We start from the raw sequence: 19,544 nt of genomic DNA on the forward strand, positions 1-19,544 counted from the left end.
TTACCTTACCAAGGTATAGTTTTCCTAAATTACAAATATTATTGTGGCTCTTTGACCAAGACTCTAGACAGTCTGCATACAAGTGAAGGATTGAGCAGCTGATGATGGACATCCTAAAAGACTGTTTTCTCTTTTCTGTGTTGCCAGTCCATAAAGTTAAGTCTTTTTCAGACTGGCAAATGTGGAAGAGCAAAACCTTAATGAATGATTGTGACAAGTCAAAAGTTTCCTTTGTGTCGAAGTGGTTGAGTGCCAAATTAGATGTACCTGAAGAGGTTGTGCTTGGTAATCTGTCAACTTCTAAAATGAAGTCATCCTTTAAAAAGAGGAAGCCCACGATTGAGAAAAGATAGACGAGGATGAGAGCGAGCACAGCCGTCAAGAGGATGGAGCGGCCATTACGTGTAACACTTTTTATGACATTAAACAGAGTTTCTTCTCTGTAGATCAAATCAAAGAGCTGAAATGCAGAATTAGATAAATGACAACATTAGATCTGTTATTTTTTTTTTATCATGTCCTTTCTGTGCTATAATCTTGCAAAAATAGCCTGGTACGGCAACTCCCACAAGTCAGTTCTGGAACTATGCGTGAATGAATTTGGACTTTATAACCTTGAATCATAAATTGTTTCTGCACTTCACTTTGACAGTTGTTAAACCAAAATCAAAATTTATTTGGTGCAGAGTTCAAAAAATACATGAATCTTACCTCTAGTAAGCCTAAACTTTTACGTAAACCAAAATTTATAACTAATGAGGTAATTTAAATAAAGGACTAATTTGTATCATACATTCTTTCTTGGATAATCAGACTGTTGGCATGAAAATCCTCTCTTTTTTACTGGTTGCAGAAAAATAAAACTTCTATTGCGGCTGAGAAATCATAATCCAATTCTTACATGATCTGACTTTCAGAGTGTGATGGTATCCACAATTCAAAGTTCAAAGTAATTTCTTTTTAATCAAAGTACACACATCACAATATTCCACCTTGATATTTCTTTTCTTGCAGGCATTTATTAATTGCCATCAACAGAAATTTATTTTTTGGATTTAGAAAACAGGAATAATTTACTTCCAATCCTGGAAGCTATAGTGACTATTACAGTGAAATGGTCAAAAGGAATGTTAACAAGTAGCACCACCTCTGGTCAGGGGTTTCTTCAGTTTGACCATATAACAAACTGGGAAGATGAACTACTTGTCAACAATCACACAACTTATCTTAATAAAATGTATTAATCTTAACTGGTTCCATTTTAAATATAACCTTAAAATAGCTAGATTAACAAATTATCACAGCATTGATTTATAACCTACTTTTAGACTGAAATACTTCAAAAATAATCAGCTGATAAGCAATGGTGAATGAAGTGCAGAATCAGTTTGCACAATCTAGGTTCTCATTTCAGTAAATACAGTACCACATAACACTGCATTCTCTGCAACAAAAATGTTTGTTTTGCTTCTAATGTTTAGAGGATGTACATTATAAGCAGCAATTGAACTCTTTCTAAAATGTAACAGAAGTGAGAATGTGCTTTGATTATTCTGCAAAAATATCTCTAGATGAAATAGCCATAAATAAATATATACATACCAGGATACTGTAGAAAAATTCATGCACAAAAAGCCCCAATACACTTGTCATTATATATCCAATGTGATAAAGGAACTCCATGTCCATGATCATAGCCTTGTATCCAATGATAAATTTCCCACCATTGCCCACAAAACTGACCAGATACACAATTTTGTTGATGAGCTGAATTTAACAGAAATGAAAGGAAATTGATTATTAGCATAATAGTACACAGCAAAACTATTCCAACATTCATGGTGGATGGCAAAGAAGTTTGTGTGAACTTTCAGAATGTAGTAGTGTTTCTGCAGATTGACAATAATTTGCCACTTCTACTGAAAGTAATGCTGAACAACTGCTGGATAAAGTGGACTTGCCACTGGATATTTGCTGTTTCTTTACTGGTGAATATGACATTTCTGTACTGCTGAATACACTGGTGACATTCTATTGGATGATAAGGTTGAATATAATTGTCATTTTTATAAAATGTGTTGTTGACTTTAAAATGTATTATGGTGATTCCCCACCCCCATCGTGACTTACACTCCATCTTATTCTTCTCACGTTCCTGTAGAAAGCATTTCTAAAGTAATTATTGGTATTTTCAAAAAGGCTTCATTTTTCTGAACAGCCTTCAGTAAGGTTTCATGTTGTAGAACATGCACAGATGATGTAGAAGTAACACAATGTAGAACCAACCAGCAAAATGACAGAAAACAAGAGAATTGAGTAAACAGTGTTGTATCAAAACTTCACTAATCTGGCACCCTTGGGTCTAGGAGATTTTAAAATCATTGAATTTTATTCCTATTAATACCCAAACCACTTTTAATTCACAGGGTTTTTTTTAAGTCATCTGGTAAAGCAATAATTTTTCCAGTGAATCTAATGAGTTTAAAGAGAGCAGGAAATAGAGAAGCACTCCGAAGCTGGCTCTGCTTCGTTCTCTGGAATCTCAGCTCAAGTCGTCAGAATGTCAGTATTTTCAAACCAGCGATGCTAGATGATCAGAATTTTACTGTACTTGAAAGTTATAATAGGAGAACGTGCAGTCATTATGTTTTCTGTGAACACTATGGACCAGCAAATAGAAAGAAAACTCTGAGTTATTTGAATTGCAATTGGGATAGGGTGATGGAATTAATACATGAGAAGACTGCAACAAAAGGCGGGGAGAGATGAATATATTTGTGGAACGGACATGTACATAAAACACTGATAGGTTCAATTTTGTGCTTTTGTATAGGAAGAACAGATACTTTGGAATGAACAGGAATGCCCCATTGACCACTCTTGACACAGCACTGTTTTCCTTCCCAGTCAGGGGAGAACTCTAATATCCAGAAACTAATAATCTTAGTTCTAAGTCCAGTCAATAAACAAGTCTCCACTGCCCTCCAAGCTAGAGAATTCCAAATGCTCTGTCCCACACAGGTAAATACATACATTTCCTTAGCTCAGTACTATTTGCCCTGTCCCTTATTTTGGGATCATGTTTTGGACTTGTCAGCCAAAAGTAACATGCTTTTTGTATGCAAATACAAGAGATTCTGCAGATGCAGAAAGTCCAGAGCAAGACACACAAAATGCTGTGCCACTCCACATCCCCTTTCTCCCATAGTCCACTCTCCTCTTCTATTAGATTCCTCCTTCTTCAGCCCTTTATTTCTTCCACCTATCATCTCCCAGTTTCATACTTCATCCTCCCACCCCCCCACCCACCTTCCCCCTTCACCTAGATTCTCCTATCACCCGCCAGCTTGTAATTTTTCCTCTCTCCCCACACCTTCTTCTCTCTTCCTTTCCAGTGCTGATGAAGGGTCTCAGCCCGAAAGATTGACAGTTTAATCCTCTTCATAGATGCTGAGTTCCTCCAGCCTTTTCTGTGTGTTGCTCTTTGTATGTATCCTTTTTGGTCCTTGATGAATATCTCTAGGTTTCAATGAGAAAACCACTCATCTATCTAAACGCTAAAGAACTGGGATCTAGCCTACTCCATCTATCCTCTTGTGACAGACCTATCATCTGAGGAACCATCCAGATGACTCTTTACTGCACTTCAACTATAAAAAGAATATCATTTTAAAGGTAAGGCACCCAGCGTTGTACTGAATACTACAAGTATGACCTTACTAAGGTCCAATGTAATTGTAATATATCACTAAGCCCCTATTTAATTATGGTAATAAAAACAGCTAAAGCAAGGCAGATAATCATTCAAAGCAACAATACAGATAACAATACTATATTTAAAAAATAGTCAAGCAGAGCATAGGGATTCAAAGCAGCTAAGTAGCTTGAATCTTGTTCTGGATCTTGTTTGGACTGTGTCTGAGTACTGTGAACAGTTCTAGTGCCATAATAAGAGATTTGTGACCCAAGATCAGCTCAACGTGAAGAAGTACATTAGTTTCAAGCTAGTTGTTTCAGGCTGTGGTCATGCAGATGGAAGGAGTTAGAGCACAATAACAGAAAGTGTACTTGGGGACCATGGACAATAGCTTTAGTCCTTTCAGTGCCTAGAAAGAGAAAATTCCTGCTCCCCAGTACTGGAGTTGACAAGGATTTGTTAGTTTGAAAACAGTGGAGGTGACAAGACAGCTAATGTTGAGGTAGATTCTTTGAGCTTGTGGAAGGAAATGCTTTCTTTTTGATTAATGCCCCAAACTACAGCATTTACCTCAGAAACAGGATGTGCTTTTTGGATAGATTCTTAGGGTCCATTAGAGGTATTGGTGTAGTAACAAGAAAAGATGATTGCAGGTGATATATGGCTGACCAGATAGTTAAGAAAGGAACCAGAGAAGGTGATTGGATGATGTGAGTGGTGCTGTAAATGTATAGTGTGGATAGTCTGTGACTGCAAACCTAACTCATCTCATTTATATCCACTTCTCTAAATGCCGGTATAATTAGACTGCACATGCCTGAGACACATGCATATCTCTTAATTTGTCCTTTCATATGGAATGCATCTCTTTCTCGTTAACATCTCAAGACTTTCACATAGCTAAATATCTCAGCAATTGTCAGCTAATTTACAAATAAATTAAACAGAGATGGTGCACGAGGATTGTGGAATTTTGCCAATTTATTTCAGCAAAGCAAACTGAAAATGTCACGTCTTTTGTCAACCATGATTAAATACCAGCATCACTTTTAGATGTCATTGCCATGATTATTCATTTGTCTGCTGATTACTGAGTGAGGGCTCCTTGCGCTGATTGTATTTTTTTAAATGATTCTCTGGATAACTCTCCAATTACTGCACCAAATAATAAATAAGGCAACTGAAAAAAAATGAACAGAAAAGGTGCATTTTACAGATGAACAGATTTTTTTTAGCCACAGGGACAAAATAGTGGAACTAGCAAGTGTATATTTCACAAATTTCAATATACTTTTGTTGATTATCAACTTTATACTTACGTTAAGTAATCCCAGTGTTATCAACGTGTGGCCTATTCCAATGTAATATGTAGATCGAACTATCAGAGCTATTATTAATGGTCTGAGATCATATCGCTTGATAAACAAAGTAACTACTGAGAAGACTATTACACCCCAAAAGATAAGTGAGAGAAAGGATGAATCAAAGGCTCCTGTAAGGGAAAAAAAAGAAAACCAATTAATGCTATGTTTCTAGATTTTGTTCATGAATATAAATGTGTTCTTATGAATCATTGCAATGTGCCTTCAGACAATGCCTGATGCCTGTATGAAGCCGGCATTACGACTTCTGTAACAATCAACTAGACCTTGCGTGACTGTAATTCCAAATCAAATGTGTTAGCAAAGCTAAGGAACCAGTTCCTTAGGTCAAAATAATTTGAGTGACTAAAGTTAGTCGTAATATCTGGTGGCCTCTGCTTTCCACAGTTCTTCCTTTATGTAGTCTGGATAAGTGTCAAATTTCTCCACCTCAGCATCTTAATACTAGTCTCTGATTTAGGTATTGTCAACAATTGCTGTATAATTAGCTCTTATAGTTTTTAATCAATATGATTTTCCATTGTTATTCACTGTCATTGGCAGTATTTCACCTTTACCAAGGAGTTTCATAGCAGATTGACATTAGGATTAATAAAGGGTAAGACTAGCAACACGTGGGCACAGTTAACAGAGCTGCTACCTCATAACGCAAGACACCCAGTATTGATCATGACTTTGGGTTCTGCCTGTGTTGGAACATGCACCTTCTCCCTGCAATAATTGCGGTCGCCTTTGGATGCTCCAGTTTTATGACACATCTCACAGACATGAAGGTTGGCACATTATTTGCCCTATTGTGAAGGCAGTGTTATGATACAAGGCTGGTTGATGATGAGGTTGGGAAAATAAAAAGAATATGAGATTAATGTGGGGTTTGTGTAAATGGGTGGCTAATAGTTGGTGCAGACTTGATGAACCAAATGCTGTTTCAATTTTGTACCTTTCCACGACACCATAATAATTTACTGAAGGACAAAATATTTGAACTTTACTTTTTAAAGTTCAACTCAGGTAAGGTACCTCATTAATTGTTAGACTAAATATTCACAAAGTCATTCATACGGATGACCATTTTCAGCATCAAATAATCCTTCAACTGCCTACCTATTGAAGTTGCTTCTCCATATGGATAGAAGAAGGCAATGACAAGATTGATAAACACAGCAAGGTGGAAGGAGATGCTGCCCCATAGAGTCATTCTCCTGGAGAACCAGTACAGCAGAGGCATACCTAAGAAGAAATGACAATTGTTACTAAAAACATGAAAAAATAAGATCAAGGGTATGTCAAATGACCTTTAACCTTCACCAATCAATAAAATCATAGCTGTTCAGGATGAAGGGTCTCAGCCTGAAATGGCGACCGTTTATTCCTTTCCATTGATGCTGCCTGACCTACTGAGTTCCTCCAGCAGTTTGAGTGTGTTGCTCTGTTCGACTGAACATCACTTTCCTGTCTGATCCCTCAATTACCCGAGTGCACAAAAATCTATCAAGTCTCAGCTTCCAATGTATTCAACAACAAGCTGTCCTTAGCCCTCTGAAATGGAGAAGACCAAGATGCATAATGATTTGAGTAAGGAAAATTTCTCCCAATCTCAGTCTTAAATGGGCAGCCCCTCGTTTTTTCAGATGATGCTCCATGTGATCTTTACCCACATAAATGTTTCAAGTAGATCCCTCTCATCATAAAGGATACAGTACAAACAATAAGTAACACTTGTTGGAAATAGCTCCATCTAATCTGAGATTGTACAAAGATTTACTGCTGCTTCCTACTATACTTACAGTATTTACTCTGCAAAGCCTTCCAATTCCCAAATCTCTTTGTACATCCCCTTAAATGCACAAGTGCATTTTGGCTCAATCACTCAATGTTAGATAATGATAATTAGAATCACACTGCACAGACATTAGGCCTGCACAGCCAATGACAATGATGAAGCTGCATATAGGAGGGAGCTTGAAAGTCTGGCTGAATGTTGTCAGAACAACAACCTCTCACTCAATGACAGCAAGACCAAGAAGCTGATTGTTGACTTTAGGAGGTCCATGACCTAGTTCTCATCAGGGGATCAGAGGTGGTGAGAGTCAGCAACTTCAAATTTCTTGGTGTTATCATTTCAGAGGATCTGTCCTGGGCCCAGCATACAAATGCAATTACAAAGGAAGTATGGCAGCACCTCTACTTCCTTAAAAGTTGGTAAGAATTCAGCATGACATTTAAAACTTGGACAAACTTCTATGGATGAGTGGTGGAGAGACGGGTCACATCATGGTCTAGTATGGAAACACCAGTGCCCTTGAGTGAAAAATCCTACAAAAAGTAGTGGTTATGGCCCAGCCCATCAAGGGTAAAGCCTGCTCCCACCCTGCCACCATTGAGTACATCTACACAAAATGCTGCCACAGGAAAGCAGCAAGTATCTTCAAGGATTCCTACCACCCAGGCTATGCTTTCTTCTCACTGCTGCCATCAGGGAGAAGGTACAGGAGTCTCAGCACCCACACCACCAGATTCAGGAACGGTTATTACCCCTCAGCCATCAATGTCTTGAACCACATGGTAGGCTTATTCAGAAAGTCAGAAGGCGTGGGATCCAGGGAAGTTTGGCCAGGTGGATTCAGAATTGGCTTGCCTGCAGAAGGCAGAGGGTGGTGGTGGAGGGAGTACATTCAGATTGGCGGATTGTGACTAGTGGTGTCCCACAAGGATTTTTTCTGGGACCTCTACTTTTCGTGATTTTTATTAACGACCTGGATGTGGGGGTAGAAGGGTGGGTTGGCAAGTTTGCAGACGACACAAAGGTTGGTGGTGTTGTAGATAGTGTAGAGGATTGTCAAAGATTGCAGAGAGACACTGATAGGATGCAGAAGTGGGCTGAGAAGTGGCAGATGGAGTTCAACCCGGAGAAGTGTGAGGTGGTACACTTTGGAAGGACAAACTCCAAGGCAGAGTACAAAGTAAATGGCAGGATACTTGGTAGTGTGGAGGAGCAGAGGGATATAGGGGTACACGTCGACAGATCCCTGAAAGTTGCCTCACAGGTGGATAGGGTAGTTAAGAAAGTTTATGGGGTGTTAGCTTTCATAAGTCGAGGGATAGAGTTAAGGAGTCGCGATGTAATGATGCAGCTCTATAAAAGTCTGGTTAGGCCACACTTGGAGTACTGTGTCCAGTTCTGGTCACCTCACTATAGGAAGGATGTGGAAGCATTGGAAAGGGTACAGAGGAGATTTACCAGGATGCTGCCTGGTTTAGAAAGTATGCATTATGATCAGAGATTAAGGGAGCTAGTGCTTTACTCTTTGGAGAGAAGGAGGATGAGACGAGACATGATAGAGGTGTACAAGATAATAAGAGGAATAGATAGAGTGGATAGCCAGCGCCTCTTCCCCAGGGCACCACTGCTCAATACAAGAGGACATGGCTTTAAGGTAAGGGGTGGGAAGTTCAAGGGGGATATTAGAGGAAGGTTTTTTACTCAGAGAGTGGTTGGTGCGTGGAATGCACTGCCTGAGTCAGTGGTGGAGGCAGATACACTAGTGAAGTTTAAAAGACTACTACTAGACAGGTATATGGAGGAATCTAAGGTGGGGGCTTATATGGGAGGCAGGGTTTGAGGGTCGGCACAACATTGTGGGCCGAAGGGCCTGTACTGTGCTGTACTATTCTATAACTCTATAACTTCACTTGCTCCATCACTGAACTCTTCCCACAACCTATGAACTAACTTTCAGGAACTCTTCATCTCATGTTCTCAATATTTATTGCTTATTTATTTATTTTTTTCCCTTTGTATCTGCACTGTTGTCTTTTGCACATTGATTGTCAAAATGTCCTGTTGGGTGCAATCTTTCATTGATTCCATTATGTTTCTTGGATTTACTGAGTATGCCCGCAATGATGTGAAGTTCAGGATTGTATATGATGACACATATGTACTTTGATAATACATTTACTTTGAACTTCAAACTTTGAAGAAAATATTGCATTTCAACAAAGAAGTTCTATTCTTTCAGTGACAGTCAAGAAATATGTTCTCAATTCCATGCAATGTATTATTGTAGATATACCGTACTCTAATTCCAATATTCAGTGGAGTTAAATTTCAAATACAGAGAGCAATGCCTATGTAAATAGATTTTGTGTTAAATGCTTTCAACCTCAGACAGTTTTTCACCATTCTTTATACTATTTGGTAGAAAGGCATTCCATTTTATTTTTTTAAATCACCTGCTATGTTTTTGAGTCTGAATTTCCCTGAGCAGTATCTTTAACACAGCCTAGTAAATGACTTTGCAAAAATATCTGTACTATCTTAAATATTTTAATGTGGGTGTTAAAATACACAAGTAAGAAATACCATGAAAATTGATACAATGGAGGTATTAGGCCTACATGTTAGATAGTTTGTAACTGACTCCCAAGGTTATAACTTAAGTCGTTTAATTCCTATTTGGAATAATTCCCTTGCTGCCCTTTCATGTTGACTGCAAAAGGATAATCCCTTGCCATCCTTTTTGACACACTGTCCAGTATTACATCAGATGTAACCATTACAACAGTTAGTCTAACCAGTCCATGCTGGCATCTTACACAGCTCAAATCTTTTCCCACCCTTTCTCATCTAAATTTATCTCTCTAATGGTTTCTAATGTGAATACTAAATAGCTGTGGCTTTGAAATATGCCCTTACTTTGGAGTTTCTTCTGCCAACGCATCTCATTGTACAGAAAGTGGGTTTTTTCAAAGAAGTCGCTGACTTTGCTGCCTTGTTCATCCTGTTCGGTGGTATTGATGACTCGCTGCTTTGACTCAGTTGTTAAATATTCGCAAATGTCTGGCATGGGGAATACAATCTGCTCCATATTGCGGTCACTCCGAATAATCTGACAAAAGACAAAACACAGTTGAAAAGAAGCAGTCAAAACAAACCCACACTATGTAGTCTTACCAGCTTTAATACCTTGAGGTTGCATGAATATTATCTACTGCTAATAATCATATTTTCAAATATTTCTTTCGCAGTCCAAATGATCAAATGAGACTAATTCACTGGATGTACTTTGAGCAGTAATTGTTACCACCAAGGAGCCTTGGAAGTTAAATTTGAATTTACGTACTTATATATATTATTTAAACATAACAGTACAGTAACCAGCCCTTCTGGCTCAACAACTGAGGCCACACCGCCCAATTACACCCTTGTGATAAATTAGCCGACTAACCCATACATTTTTGGAATGTGAGAGGAAACTGGAGCACTCAGAGGAAAGATGTGCTGTCACAAAGAGAACACACAAACTCCTGACAACAGCAGCAGGTATTGAACCCAGGTTACAAGTGCTGTAACAGTGTTGTGTGGGCTCGTGGCCAAGTGGTTAAGGCATTCGACTAGTGACCTGAAGGTTGTGAGTTCGAGCCCCAACCGAGGCAGCATGTTGTGACCTTGAGCAAGGCACTTAACCACACAGTGCTCTGCGACGACACTGGTGCCAAGCTGTATCGGCCCTTGCCCTTCCCTTGGACAACATCGGTGTCATGGAGGGGGGAGCCTTGCAGCAACTGTAAGTCTTCCATACAACCTTGCCCAGGCCTGAACCCTGGAGAGTGAAGACTTTCCAGGCGCAGATCCATAGTCTCGCAAGACTAACGGATGCCTTTTTAAATAGGGTTGTGCTAACCACTATGTTAAGTGCTGCCCCTATTTAAATTGTGAATCACTGACAGGCTTAGCAGTGATGAATACCACAATCTTGCCCCATTTGTTCCTGCTGTGTTGTATTGCATAATTCTAACCACTCCAAGCATCTAGCTTAGTTTTTCTCTTAAGAATATCATAAAAGGATGGGGCAACATACAATTTTAGTGTTACTAATCATCAGGAAATGTATAAGTAAAATCACCAAAACACAAAGTTTTCAGACAGACGTTGTGTTGGGTTTTAGGCTTCATATCATTGTGTATTTTAACTCCCTCCACTGAGACAGGAATAATAGACTACTTTTAGTTGAATCCTCTCATAGGTGTCCAAGAACTGTAGAAATTTATCACAATTGATAATTATAATCAATTATCCTATTGGCCAAGCAAGTGTCAATACAAACTTGGACAAATCACAAGAGACATATTGTATGTTGTTCAGCACTTTTCATTATTGGTTAATTATGTCTACAACTAACATTGCAATATATTTCTGACTGGGATAGATCAACTTGAATAGACTGAAGGACCAAGAAGCAGCTGCTGTATTAAACATGAGTGGATTTTGAGAACTATGAGGAATTTAAAACCATGCCATTGTGTGTATTTGTATTTGAATGAGCAAACAAGTATTTAAAAATGAATATCATTCATTTTTGACATCATGGTGATAAGACAAACTAAAGGCAGCTCAATGCAAAAACTATGGCTGTCTTTGATATGATAATTTTTGGTCCCCTTAACTGTGGTCAATGATATATGAAGTACAATTGTAAGTCAGTCTTCTGCTATAATATGCCCATGTTACTCTTTCAACTCTGTAATAAGAGTGAAGGTCTAAAAATTTGACTATGCAGCATAATATGAATTAATTTATTAAGAAAAACAGAAAAAACAAGCACTAACTCAAATCAGGGACAGCCAGTTAGTCAGCATTATTCCTCCTTCTTCATGTGCAATATGCTGACAGGCCACGCTTTTCAGTCACATGTGAAGGGTGCCTTTCCACAATTGGCACAGAAGCAGGCCTTCCCCACTAAAATGAAGCCTGCTTTAGCAAAACTTAAAACAAGAAAAACCTCTGAGTAACATTCAGGCTCTGGAACCTAGAGCTGTCTTTAGGTAAGTTGTACCTAAGTAGAAAAGTTAATCCTAGCAGCTCCCATGCACAACCTACTGAATGTCCCCTGACTGATCAAAACGTTCACCACCCATCCCATTCTGCTGCAGTCCCAATTCTTTCCTCAGTTAGCAAATTACATTCTCCCCTTTCCTCCACAAAGGCAGCAGGAGGAGAGAAAAGACATTTGAATTTATTATTCATAGAAAGCTCATTCTTCTGCACACAACACCAAAGGTTTTTTAGAGCAATGGCATCTTCAGACAAATACTGAGGCCCTTTGTTCAGAATCATTTCATCTGTGCTGTTCAGATGGATAGGAAACACCACCCAGCCTTAACGTTGTTAGGATCATACCTCAATCTGTGCTGTGTGTTTTGAATAGTAAGTCAAAGGATCCTCCTCTTCTTGAGGTTGCTGATGACCCGTTTTCAACATTTGCATATTATTGAGCATAAGCTGGAAAATGTTGAAAAATCCATTAAATCAAGAAACACTGGATTTATTGATGGGGTTCATTCAGTAATCTGACAAAAATCACAAAATGTTCAGATGCCATTTGGTGCACATGTTCCTACTCGTAACTTTAAAAGTAATTCCTAGATCTGAACTTGTGTAAATTGTAGTGTTGTGCATATCACCACATTAAATTATGCAATTTAAAAGTCAGATCAAATTAAGACATTCATATAAGACTTTTATAAATCTGGATCCGAGCTTGTGAAGTTGATTTGCATCTGACTTCCAGCAACATTCAATAACAATAAATTTACATAACGATTTAAACATACAAAAACATTCCAAGATAACAACTGGAAACACTACAAAGTCTGAAGCTATATTTACGTTAATGTTTCTTTAAAGAAGTAATAAGAAAATGATTCCTTATATCAGAATGGTACTGCTGCATGAAAATTTCAGTTTGAGTTAGGTTACTTTGAATAAATTTATTGCTACAGGAGACTGGAAATTACACAGATTTTTAGCATATTCCTTGGAAATCTTGATGAAGAAAGATGGCCTTTTTGGCTATTCTTGCAGGGACAAGTTTAAGGAAAAACGGGGAAGATTCAAAATGACAAGGTACTGTGTAACAATGAAGGTGTCCAAATCAAAAGGAGAGGTATAGTAAGGGGGAGGCACAAATTGAATGGCACACATAAAATGAGGAGAAGACTTTGACAGTCAGCTGAAACACATTTCTATACAAAGCCGGAACAGTCCAAAATTCAAAAGCTTAAAAATTTCAAAAAGTTTTTAAAACTTTTTAAACCGTGATTTTAATTGTTATCCTACCTGAAAGTGGTGTTAATTTCAGGTCTACTTGAAACTAACAGCCATTCCCTTTCAAAAGTAGAATACACCTTGTGCAAGGTACAGATTTCACTGGCATTCATAACATTAAGCATTAAGGATTTAGTTTAAACTCTTCCTCCCTTATTAAACACCTGGAGGAGTCTAAAGTCAGGGGGTAGACTGCAGCCCCATGGCCAATTTGCAGTCTTCTCTTGTATAAGCTTAAGGCATTCATTTCTGCACGTATGGTCACAATATTTTAATTCCTGCTTATACTGAAGCTTCAAAATGTTTGTTGTGATGTGTCTAGTGTGGTAGTGTGGTGGGTAGTGCTTGTCACTCTCACTTTCAGCTTCCACTGCTGACTAGCAGTCTTGCAAAAAGCAGAACTGTATGTGTAAGTCTCTCCCTGCTAGTACATAGCCTCTCCAAGAGCAAGCCTCATGTAGTGCCTCCTCTCGCTGGCGACACACAGAAATTGAATTCCTTTTGGACTTAGGCTGAACTACAGAGGATGGGGAAGAGATCTGGCCTAGGCACATATAGCATGCCGGCCTACCGGTATGTGGACAGCCCTATTGAACTAGATCCCCAGCTATGGATAAATAGCTCCACTGCCTTGTGGGCAGCCTCGGGAGAGACGAAGGCTACGGGAGTAAACCCAGACAGCAAATTCGGAGTGGAGCCCCTAAGGCAGCTGGACGTTATTGAATATCCTTCTGACAGTTCTTGCAGCCAAACTGGTGTCAAATGTATTGCTTCATAAAATTTCCTTTGGGCTACTCTGGTGAGGCTGAGAGGCAGATCTTGACGACTGGGCATCTCAGGGTCTCCATGACCTCCCCCCCCACCCCAGCTTGTAATAATGATCATCATCCCCCATCGTCCTTCGGGACAGACGGATGCCAACCAACCAACCAATATCAAAACATGATATTGTTACGAATAGACAACACAGAATTTACATTTCTATCATATAACATTTTGCAGAGAAACCTCTGAGATTGCAATACAAGACCAGTCTGTTATGAAACAGGCACGAAGAAGTTTCATTGACTATCTCTCTTCCCAGATGTTGACTACGTTGCTCTGTGTTCCCACCTTTTCACATTTTGCTTCAGGTTTCCAGCATCTGCATTAATTTTTGTGTCACCTTAATAAAAAGGGTCTGATCTTCACACAATAATTTGAGTTATACCTAGGTTTTCACCCATCTGGGGAATTTGAGTTCATATTTAATCGGTGCAGTGTTGATATCCCGAGGCACCATATTTCAGATGATGTGTCTGAAATTCCCAAGGGCCCTCCATCATAACTCTCCTTGCAGCAACTTCTTGGCACAGCATTCATTTATTTCTCATTCGCCCTCTGTAAAATTCTTTGGGGTGTTTTTCAATGAATATTAAAGCTACTATAAAATAAGAGTTGTTGTTTCTTTCTATGCTGAAGCTCATAAACATCCTACCAAGTAATATTTTTGTTACTGATTTTGTAGGGACCAGCATTCATCATCCAATGAAAAATGGCAGAATTGAACCAAAATGAAATTGGAAGTCTAAAATTAAAACAAAATATGCTCAATTTGATCAGCCAGTGAGGCTGTATTTTGGGAAAAGAAACAGTTAACATTTCAGGACAAAAGTTGTATAAGACATTGGTGAGGCCTAATGTAGAGTATTATGTGCAGTTTTGGTCACCTAACTACAGAAAATATGCAAATAAGATTGAAGAGTACAGAGAAAATTTATATGGATGTTGTAAATTTACTGACGGACCTGAGTTATGAGGACAGATTGAATGGGACAGGACTTTATTCACCAAGAATGTAGAAGATTGAGAGGAGAGTTGGTACAGGTTTACAAAATTATGAGGGGTATAGATAGGATAAATGCAAGCAGGTCTTTCCCACTGAGGTTGGGTGAGACTGCCATCAGAGATCATGGATTAAAGGTGAAAGGTGAGATGTTTAAGAGAAACATGAGGGGAAACATCTCTCAGAGGGTGGTGGGAATGTGGAACAAGCCGCTAGTGTGACTGGTTGATGCGATTTTGATTTCAACATGTAAGAGAAGTTTGGATAGGTACACGGATTCGTACGGCCAGTGATGTTGTGGGGATGGAACTGGACTCTCTCACGCTGGTGTCTGAAAAGAGGATGCTGTCTAAGTTGCATGCCATCTTGGTCAATGTCTCCCATCCACTACATAATGTACCGGGTGGGCACAGGAGTACATTCAGCCAGAGACTCATTCCACCGAGATGCAGCACAGAGCGTCATAATAAGTCATTCCTGCCTGTGGCCATCAAACTTTACAACTCCTCCCTTGGAGGGTCAGACACCCTGAGCCGATAGGCTGGTCCTGGACTTATTTCATAATTTACTGGCATAATTTACATGTTACTATTTAACTATTTATGGTTCTATTACTATTATTTATGGTGCAACTGTAATAAAAACCAATTTCCCCTGGGATCAATAAAGTATGACTATGACTATGACTATGGATGGTAGGGGAATGGAGGGCTATGGTTCAGGTGCAGGTCAATGGGTCTCGGCAGCTTAAATGGTTCGGCATGAAGTAGAGGGGCTGAAGGGCCTGTTGCTCTGCTGTAGTTGTCTTTGACTTTGTGACTCTATATAAAGGCAGCCAGAAGTGCTTACACTCTGTTTCTCTTCCCACAGATACAGCCTGACCTGCCAAGTGATTCCAGCATTTACCGCCTTGAAGAATAGGAGAATTCCAGCTTTCCTTTGTAACTAAAATCTTGCTTTTAACAGAATTAAAAGCATAATATTGAATGATGCACCATACACCTGGTTTTGGACTTCAGCCAAAAAGATGTTTAATTCCAGCACCTTCCTGACCTGAGCCTTGTAGACAGTGGAAAAGGCATTGGGCATCTGGAAATGAGGTCCTTGCCACAGAATATCAAACCATTACACTTGCTTTATAGTTACAGTTCTCCTGCAACTAGGCCAGTTAAGCTGATGGTCAAAAGTGATCCTACAGCATTGCTTGTGAGATATATAGGGATAATAATGCTACTGCACCTTAAGCGGAGGTAGATGGATTCTTTTTGTGGGATGGATTTTGTTCTGGTACTTGGGTACAGTGAATGTTCTTTGCTGTTTCTCGTCATGATGGTGATTAGCATCAATTCTGATGCACAGTAAATACATGTACTTCATCAAGCATGTTGTGTTGTTGGCCAGAAAGGCCGACAATCAGTGAACAGGAATGGATGTGGCCATTTAGTGAGACTGTCCTCACAGCCACCATTTTGTGAACAGTTTGATGAACTGATTTTTGCTCTGGGATAATGTAATTACAGCAACTGAACAGGGGCACAAGCAGTTTCTGCTAATGATCTGCTAAACCTGAGAATGTTCTCAGATAAGAAGCTGTTCATCGTGTAAAATGGCATGTTTGCAGAGGTAATCTTGTCACCTGAGGCCAGTGTTTGGGTAACCATGTTTGACTGGATTGAACTAGTCAGAGTTAAATAGAACAAAAGTTGCCACTTCGGGCATGAAGTTGGAGGCAAAGGGCATAAAACAATACTGCTTGTAGCCCTGGTCTACGTCCAATGAGAACTGACATTGGTCAATCAGTTGACCATGGGCCAACAGAACTGAAACATCAGAGATTGATCTGATAAGAGAAGGAATAAAAATAAAGGATTTTGGGAGCACAGGCAGTGACCAACTATCACAGATGTGGAGGACCCCACGTTGGACACATGGAGATCACATCAGGAGCACGAGGAATGCCTGGCCAACATAGACTCTTCTTCCCAGGTATTACTTTTCTACTCTTTAACTGTTTGTGCAGTGTCAAGGAAACTTAGTAAGTCTTCTCACAGGTACTCGGCTATGCAAATTCACGTGTTTGTGAAATTAGCCAATAAAGGTACTTGTCAGTAAGTACAGATTCTCTTTGTGCCTAACTGATCTTTATTACTAAGGGAAATCATTCTAATAGTGTAATCAATCTTACTCATTAAACTCACTGACTCACCATTGAAATGCCTTCTTCCACATCTTCTTGTACCCGTTTCACTGGCTTCAGTAGCTGCTGCAGCAGTTTGTTATGGCGTGACAACTGGAAGACAATATTGACTTCAGAAAAACCTTCTGTATTCAATGTTGGTTCCAAAGAGAAGTGTAAGACAATACCAGTGCAAAACCCAAGTTGTAATTTCATATCTATTTCCACGTGACAGCATCATTGATATAGGGTCACAAGGGTAAATAGATATGAAATGGCAACTGATGAACCAATATTTATTAATTTGTGAACAACATGTTTTAGGTGCTCCATAATTTTTTAAGGTTCTGCAGCAACAAGTTCTATATTATGTTCTATATTATTCTGCCATCCAAAACAAATTTTCTGAAGACTAATATTTTTTTTCAAAAATATTAATAGCACAGGAAATGATTCAGCCTCTTTCATAAACAAACATACATAGAGTAAAACTCCAAAAACATGTGATCCAACTATTTGGAAATCCCAATCATTCACAGCCTGGCTCACCAGGTGATGCCTGCTATACTCCATGTCCACTCAGCAGAACCCCTTTTCCTGCACTCCCTTTAAACGTATCTGATTCACTGCGGGGGGGGGGGCAGATGTTCTATTTAAAAAATAAATTAAATGTGTTTTGGTGCCTCAGTGTGGATATAGCACTAAGTTGCCACAAAACATGAGCATCAAAGCCAGATTATTGGAGTTTTGCCGCATTCATTAAATTGAAAAAAGTATAACCTTGGTTTAGCAACCAGCACTTGAACAAGATATTTAGTACGTTGCAGGTTCAAGTCCCAAATCAGAAACTTGAACATTAAAGTCTGACAGTACTTAAGGAATTCTAGACTACTAGTGAAACATCTTTGGATAAGATGTTAAATTTAGGCTTTATGCTCTTTCAGTTGTACATTAAAATAATCCAGGATATTATTTTGAATAACTGCAGGGATGTATTCTCAGTGATCTGGCTAATCAATGTCAGGTAAACAGATAAGTTGGACATAATCACGATGTTGTTCTGGGGTTCTGCTCTGTATCACTTCGGTGTTGCCCTATCTTCGTTACAAGAATGACTGTTCTTCAGAAATGCTTCAATGTCTATAACAAATTTTTGGATAACTTGAGGTGCTGAAGGTTACTACAACACTGCAATTAGAGCATATATGTTGCATCTGGGATTTTCCTAGCTAGCTGACCAAATAGTCATTTGAATAATGGGCCATCATTTAATTTATCTGCCCTTACCAGTCTCTGAAATGGTTGCCTGTGATGATAATGATGCCCTGACATTCTTTTCTGAGTAAAAGAAGAAAGCCTCAAAGGTGAACAGGAGGATATGAAAAAGATGGCAATCAAAAGATAAAATTCAATCAGCGTTACCTGCAAAGCTAAGATATAAATATTGTGTCCCACGCTTCTTGGAGAAACCTCTGAATTCTCGCATTCCTCTTCTTGGTTGTAGGCCTTCTTTATAACGTCAACCTTAAAGGGGCATAGTTCAATTGTAAGTAAATACTAATGCCTGAAGTCTGTTTCTGGTCTCATCAGAACATACCTTTTATATTTTCCATTGTCGTAAGAAAGTTAAGTCAAGAGGCAATGTGTAGCAATAGACTTGGTAGCAAATTAAATTGTAGCATTCAAGAGGCATTTAGATAGATACATGAAGGGAAGGACTTGGAGGGTTAAACGTTGAATGTGGACAGCAGGGAAGATGATGGGAAGGCATGGACTTGTTGGGTGGAGGAGACTGTTTTCATACGGTGTTACTCTATGACTATAGATATTGCAAGTATTCTGATAACACCAGTCAAAGTTCTCTGTTAGCTCACTCCATGAAAAGAATCCCAATAAATTTACCTTTAGTGCAAACTAACACACTCAGGAGCTTGCCCTGCTGTTGAAACACATTATGAGTAAAAGGCTTGCTCTTGCGGAGCTAATATAATACATACTTGCAATTGACATGAGCTTTTATCAAGCAAGATATACTAAACTATGTATTACAGTATCTATCAGGAGCTTCTGCTAGTAAAATATGTACTGTCTTATAAATATTATCCTGAATGAGAAAGTGGTGATTTAAACATATGCTTTATCCATACATACAATGAAGTGCTGCAGATTTTGTATAATTTGAACTTCTTCCACCTACCTTTTCAGGTGGATGCTAAAACTGTCTGATACTATGAGAAAAAAAAGTTTAATCTCTTGAACATTTCTCACATTCCAGGCCCACAATAAACCTTACTGTTTGCAACTAAAATTGGCTGCAGTGTTTGCGCATATAACAGTAACTGCACTTTAAGTAA

At 38.9% G+C, this 19,544-nt stretch overlaps 1 protein-coding gene across 4 annotated transcripts in view; it reads right to left on the bottom strand.

Moving 5' to 3' along the window:
* itpr3 (inositol 1,4,5-trisphosphate receptor, type 3) overlaps window positions 1-19,544 on the bottom strand; it is a 299,458-nt gene that overhangs the window by 21,346 nt on the left and 258,568 nt on the right. For all 4 annotated transcript variants that reach the window (XM_072278612.1, XM_072278613.1, XM_072278611.1 and 1 more), the window contains 8 exons: window positions 18,613-18,714; window positions 17,221-17,304; window positions 12,263-12,364; window positions 9,779-9,971; window positions 6,184-6,309; window positions 5,017-5,189; window positions 1,603-1,767; window positions 268-460 (listed from right to left, as the gene is read on the bottom strand). In XM_072278612.1, the coding sequence (XP_072134713.1) occupies window positions 268-460; window positions 1,603-1,767; window positions 5,017-5,189; window positions 6,184-6,309; window positions 9,779-9,971; window positions 12,263-12,364; window positions 17,221-17,304; window positions 18,613-18,714 (1,138 nt within the window). The remainder of the gene's footprint in view (window positions 1-267; window positions 461-1,602; window positions 1,768-5,016; window positions 5,190-6,183; window positions 6,310-9,778; window positions 9,972-12,262; window positions 12,365-17,220; window positions 17,305-18,612; window positions 18,715-19,544) is intronic.

This window comes from Mobula birostris, chromosome 14 (assembly GCF_030028105.1).
Source record: "Mobula birostris isolate sMobBir1 chromosome 14, sMobBir1.hap1, whole genome shotgun sequence".
Lineage (NCBI taxonomy): Eukaryota > Metazoa > Chordata > Chondrichthyes > Myliobatiformes > Myliobatidae > Mobula > Mobula birostris.